At 44.4% G+C, this 13,107-nt stretch overlaps 1 protein-coding gene across 1 annotated transcript in view; it reads right to left on the bottom strand.

Moving 5' to 3' along the window:
• Nucleotides 1-13,107, bottom strand: part of LOC147621085 (GPI transamidase component PIG-S-like protein) — a 179,450-nt gene that overhangs the window by 91,390 nt on the left and 74,953 nt on the right. The window contains exon 3 of the mRNA XM_086823782.1: nucleotides 4,841-4,925. Within this exon, the coding sequence (XP_086679908.1) occupies nucleotides 4,841-4,925 (85 nt within the window). The remainder of the gene's footprint in view (nucleotides 1-4,840; nucleotides 4,926-13,107) is intronic.

The raw sequence follows: 13,107 nt of genomic DNA, 5'->3' as shown, positions 1-13,107 counted from the left end.
ACCTTGATACCTCCTCCATTGGGCCATCAAGGCACCGACCACGGTCCCAGGGAGTCACCACTGAGAGCAGTTATCTTATGTCGTGCTCGTCGGCCACGCCCATCAGGATCCCGACCATGGCATCCTCGCCATCGCCAGATCAGAGCCATTATTGCTCGCATCGAAGGCGCCTACCTCGCTTCTACGACCTCTCCATTCTAGACAGCCCCACGGCGGAGATACTTGATCTAAGGAGGAGAGAGCAACAATTCAACTGATCAACATACATGGATCTACCTCAAATACATTTTTCAGTATTTTCCAGTATTTTCTACTCAGTATCATCTCGGAGTCTTACAGTTCTGTTCTTATAACTATAGGACAATCAGTTTATTGTACTTTTTAGTCTCATTTAGTTGTTCTCTTTGATGAGACACCAACTTCAGATGTACTCTCAGTTTTGGTCTCATAGGCCACTATGGCCTATCAGAGACATTAATATATCATTTCATTTCTCTCCACTATTGACCATATATTCACTTTGAGATGTCTGATTGACTAGACTAGTGTGCGGGAGAAGAGATTACACTGCTGCTTTATGGATTTCCGCAAAGCATTTGACATGGTGCCATGACAGAGACTCTTCCAGTGCTTATAGTCATTGGGGATCCCATCAGAGATGGTTTGGGGCATCTATGCTTTATATGAGCAGGTCCTCAGGGGGCATACAATGCCCCGGGGGGCTATCTGATGTTATTGCTAGCACCATAGGTGTGAAGCAAGGATGCCCACTCTCTCCTACACTATTTGGGCTATACATCGATGAGGTTGCTGACTTCATTGGTCACGGTGGTGGGGACAGGGTAGACATCTCAGGTACCACAGTCCACATTATGCTATATGCAGATGATATTATTCTGGTCTCTCAGTCGCGGATGGGACTACAGCACCATCTCCATGCACTCGCTGACTTCTGCACACAGAGGGGGCTTACAGGAAACCTTGGGAAAACCAAGGCCTTGATTTTCCACACCTCAGGGCCAGTTCGACGACAGCGGAATGGGAGAGCAAAAGATCATGAGGATCTACACGCGGAACATTTTGCCCACGGGTACCACGTATTGGCTCTCATTCTTGCCAGTCTTTTTAACAAAACACTCTGTGAAGGCTTCCCACCCTCTTGGACTACCAACACCATTGTACCCATCCACAAAGCGGGAGACCCCACGGACCGAAGTAACCACAAGACTATCATGATTGGTCATAGAATGGCCAAAATCTATGGGGCAATACTAGAGGACATGATGAGCTCTATGGCAAAGAGGATGGGAAACATAGCATCGATGGGAAACATAGCATCAGGCCAAGTAGGATTCAAGAGAAACTTCTCCACGCTAGACCATATCTTTACTTTACGGGCTACTGACGACATTGTCTTGATCTCACATTCAGTCAAGGGTTTACAGAAACACTTAAATGCATTAAACAGATTTTGCAGGGAGAGAGACCTTACGGTCAGTTTGGGCAAAACCAAGGTTATGGTCTTCAACACATCTTATGCAGTCGCCTCATGATTTTCTTTCATATACAGAGATGCCCTAGTGGAGATTGTGCAAAAGTATGTGTATCTAGGAGTCACTTTTACAGGCCCTTTGTTTTGCATGACCACAGCTACCACTGACCGACTTGCGAGGGGCCTAGCCCGTATGGAGAGACAGTGCGTGCAGGCACATTTCCAAGAACCTCGCACTAAGTGCTGGCTCTTTGATACTCTAGTACAACCAGCGGCTATGTATGGTGCAGCCCTTTGGGGGCCAGGCCTAGGGAAGGATCAGTGGAGGAGCATAGAGAGGCTACAAGTGATGCTGTTGTCACGCATGATCACAAGTAAGCCATCTACACCCCATGACATTCGACATGCAAAGTTTGGGGTGGCCCCACTGGCTACAGATGCCCTTTTTCAGACTGTCACTTATATTCAGCATCTATACACGCTTGACAAAGAGTCGCCTCCCACGACTAGCACTAGAGTCCTCTATGCAATTATACTGCGAGAGGGAGAGGGAGCAATTGAGACAAGCTGGACTGCCCTCCTCCTCACTGACACGGCCAGTACCATTACCGACACATGCATGGTACTCTGAGGTAGTCGAGTGGTTTCATGCACATGGCATACAGATGGACTGCCTCCCCCCGTTTCAGTATAGCCTGGATTCCCCCTGCCGTGATCTCTCACGACAGGAGATCAACCGGATCTACTCGGGCTACACATACACCAGACATGGGTGTCTCCGTCAGAGGTTGGTAAGAAGTGTGAGTTCTACAAAGATCACTTCTTCAGACTCTCCGAGGATGGATTCTTTGAGATCCCAGGATACATACAGATACACGTCACATGCTATGCGTATCCTGATCAGCCAGGTCGGGGTATCCTCCCATCGCCTCAAAGTAGAGACTAGCAGAGCTGAGAATATCCCACATGAGGAGAGGACATGCACAGTATGCACCACAAGAGCAGTAGAGGATGAGGCCCATTATATGTTCAGTTGCCCGGCTTACTACGAGATACGGAGGAGATGCCACTGCCTCTTCCGAGAGGGATTCAGACACTCACACGGGTGACAGTTTCAGGATCAGAGGTGCTTGGGCATGTGCTTGAAGGAGCTCAAACGACACAGGGATATAGTGTTGAGGCAGCATGCTGAGAGATTGCCCCAACTCTGATAGGACACCTCATAGAGAGCCATCATGGATTTCTTTGTGGTACACACATGCACATCGGAATCCACTGTCCACAACAGTTCCTCTACTACGACATCAGAGCCCACCACCCGTACCCATGCAGCAGAGGTTCTTAGCGAGAGAGCTCGATCCATTTTGCGAGCCATGTAACTCCTCCATAAGAAATTAATATCCTTTTGTTGAATGCATTTTCTATCTTACATTTTCATTGAACTTATCCCCCCATACACCCCACATGTTATAACTTCTTCTAGTCATGAACTCCATTAATATGAGATAATGTCTTCCAGTACTCATCAACTTTATATGTTCTATGCTAATTATACTAAGTTGAATTTGTTTCCTTTTATGCCATGGGTTAAGTATGCTAGGTAATTGATGGGATCAAAAGGGTAGTTTCAAGGCTAACAATATCCAAATTTGATGCCCAAAGGGTATGACAAGCTTGTTATAATTAGAAAGAGTGAATGGAGATATTCAACTACCTCACAATTATTTTGAACAGATGGAAACAATGGCTACACTCAACTGGAAAATGTTGTACGTGCTGAGTAAAATAATGTTGAAACAGCTGGATGCAGGCATTGCATTGAGGGCAGAGCTCAAAGCCATCAGAAAGGAGCTACAAGAAATAAAAGAAAACAAATCTACAAAGTCTAATGGGTAACGGCCATGCACCTGCAGCAGCAAGAGCTGAAGAAAGAGAATACAGAACTCTGTAATGAGTTACAGGCAGCCAAGTAAGAGATGCGGAGAGACTTACTTGAACAAACACATGGCTTCTTAGGGACATACAAAATACGAAAGCCAATAATGCCGCACTGCAATGAGACCTCCCACTGGGTTGAGGTGGCAACGGAGGACAAGGAGTGGGTGGACATAACCAGGAAAAGGAAGAACACGGGACTGAAGTGCTGTTGGAACTCCTGCTGCATCTTCTTTAAAGCCTGCTGCCAGTCGACTGGAGCCAGATTGCCACGCTGGTGGGTCTGGTCCTCCATAGTAGTAGGCTGAGATGAAGACTCCGAATAATGGGGCTCCATAGGTTTTGTTTGCTGACACCTTTGGGCTCTAGTAAGAACCATCGGCAAGTGGGTGAGGCTAAGGCAAATTGTGAACTGGAAAAGGTAGGCCGCGAGGTGTGGAGGCTGCTATAGATCACCCTCTATAGGTAGGAGGATCAGTTAGAACCGAGAGTAATGGGACCGCTCACTAAAAGTGAAGATAAGTGTGATGTCTAGGGCACACTCAACCTTTCAAATGCCTATGTGGGCTAAAGTAGATCTCAGACCTACATAGTAGATTCAGACCAAAGCTTGCAATGGAGCCTCCTCCATCTACTGCCTGTCAAGATTTTCCATACAGCCTTAGTCATCATTGCTAGGGGCTTTGCTTGGCCGTGCCCAAGTCTGTAATGGCTATTACACAAAAAAACAATCAGAAATTGCAACACACACTGAGAAGCAAAAGAACCAAGGCTGAACATACACTAACCAGTCAGTCAAAGCACACATGCAAACATTCAAGCATCCACGCAACAAAGCAATCAACAGAGTCTGACTCTAGTAGTTGGCCTGTTTTTCTGATCCTTTTTCTACTGATCGACTTGTAGAGCTTAAAACCATGTCTCTTGATTCCTTTTAGCAGGACAAACCTGCACAGGATATTGCATAATTGGAAATGGGTGACACTGTTTCTTGCTGAGAATTCTTCTTCTAGCCAATTGCAAAAGATAAGTTCACAGAAATCTTATAGCAACCAAAAAGCCCTCCCTTGCTCATTATTACAAAAAGGTATGAGTTGAGATTAGCTTCTAAATATTCTTATGGGCTCTCATATTTTTGACAACCCCCACTAGCCATATTTCAGGACAAAGCTTTTGACGCGTTTGAAACTTTCTCTACGACCAAGAACTTATATGTACACAGTTCACACTGTACTACCGTAGTCTGGCTTTAAAAAATGGACAAAGAGTGTGAGAGTTCAAGGCAGAATTTTCCCTAGATGACATTAAGTAAATTATAAGCATTAAATATGAGAACATCAAACAAAAAGCATGAATTAGTCCTTCTACTAGGTAAAAACAAATTGGAAGATCAGGACAACTCAAACTTTTCACCTGGCTCTCCACATCCAAATCAGCAACATGTTGCAGTGCCTTCATGATAGGTGCCAAAAAATGTATTTCCAAGTCATTGAAGTCCCTGTAAGAAAATCAGCCACAGGTTTCAAGAAGCAGCTTCAAAAAAGAGAATTACAACCCTCAAAATTGTAGCACAATAAGAGGTTTGTCCCGTTTTGCAAGCATTCACTTTAACAAATCAACAAAACATCTTACTTTTGGTATCTTTCAACATTTTCTTGCCTTGAAAAGGTGGAGTAAAGAAATGCCTTAATAACAGTTTAACATATCCAATCCATTACCGTACAGCATCCACTTACGCTCAAGCCAGCGTAAAGCTCATCAAAACCACAGATTTGGTTTAGGACTAACCTTCTTTTCAACTCTGTTTAGGGCAGATTTTGGGAAGGACTTCACATGCACATATTTCAAACATGTGTCCTACAAAATCCTTTAGGGATAGAACTCCATGAGGAAATGTAGGAATAGGAAACCCGATATATAAAATCGCATCCTCAAAAGGGTGCGGCATTGAATGGACTAAGATCTTAGGGTCTTCTCGTTGTTACAAAATTTTACATTTCCTTTGAGTCAACTATTGGGAGTGACATTGTCATGTGTACAGAGTGTATCTACCGTGTGCAACACACACACACAAGACTAGCTTCGAGGCTTGGGGAAGCTTGGAGCTAGGCACGCTGATTGGCGAGACTGACGGGCGGGCACCCAAGTATAGACGGCCGGGCACCCAAGTGTGGACGCTCGATGACTGGCCAAGAGCCTATAAAAAGGTGGCCAAGGATAGTCAGTTGGTATAAAAGGGTGGCCAAGGTTAGTCAGTTGGTCATAGAGTCTCACAAGTCTTTGCGAGAGCTCTACGGTCAGGAGCCTGGATCAGTGTAGATGTGCACCTGCTTCATGCAGCCGAGGCTGACACAGTCTCGAGGCCCGCGAGGGTAGCTCCATGGCGGTATGGGACATCACGGGGTAGAGATTGGTCGGTGCGTCTTGCTGGTGAGCTCAGCTCGTGGCTCGGTGGACAGCCAAGACTTGTGGGTTTTGCCCACGGCTGTCATGGTTGAATGGTGAGTCAGGCCTGCACCCCCTTACGTTGTTTGGATTTGTTTTGCAGGTTTCGATCGTGCTTCACGATTGCTCTACGAGGAGATCCGTGGGAATTTGACAGTGGTATCAAAGCATGCCTCGAAGAGCATGCAAGTCGGTAGGTAGAGAAGAAAGAGGTCAAAGAAAGAGGTATGAGTTCGAGATGACTACTGTTTTTCATGTATACTGCTGTTTTCTTTTTCAGAATTCAGCCTATGATTTTAATTTGCATCGCTAGACCCCAAGTAGGGTGGTGTACATGAAAAGGGTCAACTTCGACACTTTGTGAAGAAAGTTGTTTTTTTGGGCAAGGAGAGAAGCAAGAGGCTGCTGTGAATCAGCAAGCGAAAGAGAAAAGCAGGAGAGATAGTCGGCTTTGTGTGAGAAAACGGCAGCCAGAACTCGAACACAGCTGTGCGTGAGAGCAGGTCGGTTGTCTGTGAGAATCGGGAACCAAGCTCGGTGGCAGCTAAGCAGTCGGGTGATTTTTTTTTCTCTCTCCAAGTTGCTATTCGCGGCTGCCAGTTGGCAACCCGACGGGTGGCAACAGTCAAAACCAGTGTTTTTTTTTTTGCCTATGTTTTTTTTCAGCCTTTGATGCTTTTCGTTTTTTTTTTACGAAGACCATACGTTTTCTTTTAAAAAGAGTAGCATAGTAATAAAAACCACAAAACTACGTTTTGTTTTTAAAAGCAAACGAAGGCAATGGAGTTTTCAAAAAAATGACAGCAACATTTTTTTTTTAAACACCTAGCGTGGATTTTATTTTTTTTTTAGCATGGCTTTTATGTGTGGCACTTACAAGCCTTATGTGTAGCTTTTATAAAAGCCCTCTAGCGTGGTTTTTTGAAAAAAATAAAAAACACAAAAGCAACACATAAAAACAAACGTTTTTGGGAGGCCTTATAGATTACACCTAGAGTGGGCTTCTAGCCACACATCTCCTTGAGCTCTCTTGCACCATCTCTTGCTTCCAACCAAGACTTTCTCTCACTTTCAAATTTTTCCACTTCACGATGTCGACCCAACAATCGGAGATGGAACCCGTTCTCGAACATGAAGACCTGCCGGCTATCGAGACCACCAATGGCGATCTTTTCAAAGATTTCGTAACTAAATCTAATTTTCAGGAGTTTAAAGTTACTTTCGAGGCTTCTTTCACGGAGCGTCAGGCAAAGGTCGCACAGATGCAAACTTTGCAGAATTCCATCTCTTTATTGACCACTACCCTGTCTACTCTCTCGGGTATGGATACCTTGGCGTTTGCTTTAGGCCCCAACATTACTCCGAAGCAATTTGGGGGCGAGCAAAAGCAACGTGGCTACATAAGTGGAAAGTCCCCTTCCAATTTCATCCATATAATCTGCTGCCAATTGAATCTTTTTGTCATTGCCATATAACATTCGGAGAAGTTTGTGGTAGTGTTCCTAGACGATATTTTAGTCTACAGTCATACTCTTGAGGATCATGTTAGACACATCACGATTGTCTTGACTATTTTAAAACTGAATCGACTTTATGCTAAACTAAGTAAATGCGAGCTTTTTATGACGGAAATTATTTTCTTGGGACACAAGATCACAAGCGACGGGTTGAGCATTGACTATGACCGAGTTCATAAGGTTTTGGCTTGGCCGATACCACAGACAGTGAGACAACTTCGTTCTTTTCTCGGTTTTGTTGTTTTTCTTTAGAAATCTGTGCGGGGGGACTCTCAGCTCACACTACCACTAACCGACTTGTTGAAAGGTCGTGGACGTAAGTCGAATCAGCCTATCCCTTGGAATAACGACTTAGATATGGCCTTCAGACTTTTGAAAGATAAAGTCAAGGAAGCCCCTATCTTAGCACTACCCGATCCTAGTCGACCTTATGTTCTTGAGACTGACGCGAGTGACTATGCGATCAGGGTTGCTCTATTCCAAGATGATAGACCTGTTGCTTTCAAGAGTCAAAAGCTGGACGACACTCACTCTCGTTGGCCAACCCTTGAGAAACAGCTTTATGCTGTCATTTACACTCTCAAGATTTAGATGCATTATTTATATGGCTCCGGTATTGACTGCTCATCAGTCAATCAAGTATGTGTGTGATGCGGATGATTTGAGAGGACGAAAAGCTAGATGGACAGAGTTAATGCAAGATTTTGATTTTGAAATATGCTATCGAAAGGGGTCCATGAATAGTGTAGCAGATGCGCTTAGTCAGATCAAAGAGGTGAATACTTTGTCGTTCACCAAGATTTCCATTGACTTATTTCAATCATTGAGAAGGCTTTGCAGAGCTGATAGTTATTTTCGTTCATATTGCCACAGAATCCAGGACGGGAGCTCATTGACTGACCAAGACTCATTGACTAAGCAACCTACCATTCTAGCTACGGGAGGCCAATGGATGATTCGGAATGGTTTAGTGTTCCGTAACGACAAAATTTGTGTACCACATGTCCCAGACATTAGGTCCAAGATTCTTAAGGAGTGTTACGACGTCCTTTCTGGTAGACACTCCGAGGTACACAGGACATTAGCTTTAGTGAAACACACTTTCTATTGGCCAAAGATAAAGGGGTATGTAGAAGATTATGTCCTCAAGTGTCAGATTTGTCAAACAAATAAAGCTGAACGCTTTAGACAGGTTGGGATGTTGCATCCTTTGCAAATCCTAGGTAATAAGTGGGAAAGTATTTCCATGGATTTAATTACCGGATTGCCAAGAACACGTCAAGGCCACGATTCTATTTGGGTTGTGGTGGACCGCTTGACAAAGATGGCTAGATTTTTACCTACACGGAAGACTGTTACAACTAGGCAATTAGCAAGGCAATTTATCGAGCAATTGTTTAGACTGTATGGTTTACCACAAGACATAGTCAATGATAGGGATTCTAAGTTTACAAGTGACTTTTAGAGGCTTGTTTTTGAGAAGTTGGAAACAACTTTGAATCTGAGTTCCTCAGATTATCCTCAATCTAATGGCCAGACTGAAAGGGTGAATCAAACTTTGGAGGACATGCTTCGTGAATGTCTCCAAAAGATGGGTTCATGGAAGGATTATCTTCCTATGTTAGAATTTGCATATAATACTACTAAGCATACGAGTACAGGTTTTAGTCCTTTTATGCTTATATACAGATTTCAACCTCGATTACCTGTTACCGTGGGATTTTCAAAACTTCAGCAACATACTTTTTTCCAATATATTCAAGAAATGATACAAGTTGCAAAGGAAACTATTAGAAGTGCTCAAGACAGAGAGATTTTATTATAATAGACATCGTTCACCGAGAGAGTTCTCTAAAGGAATGATGGTGTATTTGCGAGCTCCGAGAGATTCCGAGACTTAACGGACGGGTCGATCACCAAAATTATCCCCTAGATATTGCGGACCATTTCAGGTTATAAGCCGGATTGGTTCAGTTGCATATGAATTGGATTTGCCGTCTCATGTGAAAGTTCATCCTATATTTCATGTCAGTAGACTTAAGGAAGTATTGGGTGGAACAAAACAGTTAGTTACTCCTCAAGAAATCATAGATGTCGAGGATATGATATTTGTGCCACACGAACCGGAAAAGATTCTTGGATTTCGTGAAAGACAATTGCGGCATACGCTACTCACGGAATACAAGATCAAGTGGAAGAATCGTGTTGAGGATGACACTACATGGGAGACAGAGACCACGCTTCAGAGGGACTACCCTAGGTTTTTACTGAGCTCAGGAGTGAGCTCTTAGAGGAAGGGAAGTATGTCATATGCACAAAGTGTATCTACCGTATGCAACACACACACACACAAGACTAGCTTCGAGGCTTGGGAAAGCTTGGAGCTAGGCAGGCTGATTGGCGAGCTGGACTAGGGATAGACTGACAAGCGGGCACCCAAGCATGGACAGGCGGGCGTCGGGCGTCCAAGTGTGGACGCCCGATGACTGGCCAAGAGCCTATAAAAGGGTGGCCAAGGTTAGTCAGTTGGTCATAGAGTCTCGCAAATCTTTGCGAGAGCTCTACAATCAGGAGCCTAGATCTAGTGCAGACGTGCACTTGCTTCATGCAACCGAGGCCAACAGCAGTCTCGAGGCCCGCGAGGGTAGCTCCTTGGCGGTATGGGACGTCACGGGGTAGAGATTGGTTGGTGCATCTTGCTAGTTAGCTCAGCTCGTGGCTCGGTGGAGACAGCCAGGACTTGTGAGTTTTGTCCACGGCTGTCATGGTTGGGTGGTGAGTCAGGCCTGCACCCCCTTCACGTTGTTTGGATTTGTTTTGCAGGTTTCAAGTAGTGTTTCAAGATTGCTCTACGAGGAGATCCATGGGGATTTGACAGACATAAAACCAATGTGAGAGAATGTGGATTCCAAAAAGTAATGCCTGAAATAGTTAACACGAGAAAAACTCAAAATATTATAGACAGTGCAAAATAGTACCTCCTACTTAGAAGTTCCATTATGTAATTAAATAGGGCATTGTTATCCATGTGTTAGACAATAGCACCCAAAAACATTCCTTGGAACCCTCAAGATGACTTAAAGAGAGTTAAAAACTAAAACATTAAGCTGAATTGCTTGCAATTAGACTAATTGGAGTGGAGTTAGTGTTCTAAACACTTGGCTTGACTTAAATCTATGCTTAGTTCACTCCAGTTAGGCCTTAATTAGTACGAATTAGCACTAATTTGATCTCTTTTATCTATTTTTTTCTCTTTTGAGTGGATTAATTAGTGACATAATTACTTAAATTACTTGGGAGTAATCACATCTTTAGATTAGCATAAACATTGCTAATCCACCTATCAAATCCCTATGATTAACCTCCTCACCAATTAGAAGTAATTTGAGAGCTAAGAAGAGGTTAAAGAGTGATTAACAGTGGGATTAAGAGAATTAATCTTTAGTTAAGCTAGAGAACCCCTAAATTAGTCAAAATCCCTATGATTAACCTCCTCACCAATTAGAAGTAATTTGAGAGCTAAGAAGAGGGTTAAAGAGTGATTAACAATGGGATTAAGAGAATTAATCTTTAGTTAAGCTAGAGGACCCCTAAATTAGTCAAAATCCACTAATTTAGAGGTAGCCTCTAGCTTTAGCCCTATCCCACTCACCTAGCATTAAACAGGGGGTCTTAGTTGTCTGCCACTCACTTCTCTCCAATTTGAAATTCAAATTTCAAGAGTGTCGTGGACGTTCCTTTTCGGCCATTCCTTCCCAAGTGCCATGGACATTCCTTCCCGGTCGTGTCTTCCTAGGTGCCGTGGATGTTCCTTCCCGGACGTTCCTTCCTGGTCGTTCCTTCCCAAAGTGCCAAGGACATTCCTTCTCAACCATTCCTTCCCAAGTGTTGTGGACGTTCCTTCCCGGCCGTTCCTTCCCACGTGCCGTGGACGTTCCTTCCCGGCCGTTCCTTCCCAAGTGCCGTGGATGTTCCTTCTTGGACGAAGTGCCATGGACGTTCCTTCTTGTAAGTGCCGTGGAGACGTTCTTTCCCGGATCTTCCTTCCCAAGTGTCGTGGATGTTCCTTCCCGTCCATTCCTTCCCAAGTGCCGTGGATGTTCCTTCCCGGCCGTTCCTTCCCAAGTGTCGTGGCCGTTCCTTCCCAAGTGCTGTGGACGTTCCTTCCCAAAATAATAATATTAATAATAATTCAAAAATTCAAAAATTTTAAAATTTCCAAATCTTTTGACGTGCTTTTGGTTTACGTCCCCGACTCACTTGGGTCGTTTTTACATCCATAAAATGCCTGAAAAGACCACTTATAACCTTAAGGGTGGGTTCACGACGCGCAAGGCAAAAGTGAGCTAAAACTTCTACTTTGGGCCTGTACTCCCGGGCGGCCTAATGGGGAAAGGATTGGAACTATAAAAGCCAATTTCTCTTGTTTGTAACTCATTCTCCCACTTGTGCAATAGAATTGGAGCGTTCTCTCTCTCCTTGTCTCTTGCAACTCTAATCTAGCATGTGTGGTATGCTTGGGTTAGGGTTTGGGAGTGCTAATCACTTAGGTCAAGCGGCTCAAATCTCAGCCCTCAAAAAGGAGTTGGAAGCCACTTCAAAAAGCAAGCTTGAGGATGGAAAATTTCAGCCCTCCTTTATTGAAGAGCTGAATACCATCAAGGAACAAATGAGGATCATTCGAGAGGAGGAGGAGCAACATAAAGAGAAGACATCTTCATGGGTGGAGGTGATCACAAAGACACAAAAGAAGATGGACGAGGCCGAGAAATGGATCGAGGTCGCCAAGAAAGGGAAAGGTAAAGAATCGCCACCCATGCCCACTCCCACCATCATCAACATGACCCTTGAAGAGGAGCAAAGGAGGAAGACCCGGGCCTTACATGTACGAGTGTCCGGTCTAAAAGACCGTGATGATGCGGAAGGGGAAACCAAGGAGCTCTTCTCTATGATGGGCATTGAAGCCACGCACACAAAGGCATGGAGAGTGGGAAAGAAGAGAGAAGGTAGTGGCAAATCTTCTAAGGAGAGAGCACTTATCATTCGTTTCCCCTCCATGGAAGCGAAGAAGGACTTCTTGAAGAGATGTCCTACACTCAAGAAGACGGGAATATTTCTTGGAGATGACCTCACACTCTCGCAACTTGCCCACATGACAGAAATTATGCCAGAGATAAGGGCAGCCCGAGAGAAAGGGAAAGTTGCCTTCTATAGAGATGGTAGAGTGGTGATTATGGAGAGGCGCTCTTCATGACGGCGCAAGACCTATGGGACTACACTCAAAGTTGCTAATTGGAATTGTAATGGATCTCTACGCCTTGATGTAGGGACTTTTGAGGATAGTTTCACTGGGAGGGACATTATCTTCTACTGTGAGACGCATCAGGCTCCTGGACAGTCCATGCCACATGTTAGTGGATACCGATGGGAGACAGCTTTTAGACAGGAGACTCATTCAGAGCATAGAGGACGGGGCTCAAAAGGAGTGGCAGTATTGTTTAGAGAGGAGCTACAGCCACTGATACATATAGTCCGCAGAGATGAGCAGGCTAGGTACATGTGGGTTAGACTGAGGGCAGAGACGGGCAGATATCTCTACATTGCTATATGCTATTTTGCTCCTAGTACATCAGTGTATGCATCACCTAGCGAGCAGTCTCCCTTTTCTATTTTGGATGATGACATTTGGGAGTTCTCCAAGGATGGTGACATCATTCT

This window comes from Cibotium barometz, chromosome 30 (assembly GCF_041138505.1).
Source record: "Cibotium barometz isolate CiBa-2024 chromosome 30, ASM4113850v1, whole genome shotgun sequence".
In the NCBI taxonomy this organism is placed as follows: Eukaryota; Viridiplantae; Streptophyta; class Polypodiopsida; order Cyatheales; family Cibotiaceae; genus Cibotium; species Cibotium barometz.
The sequence above is the reverse complement of the archived record's forward strand: the minus strand, read 5'-3'. Positions and strand labels throughout refer to the sequence as shown.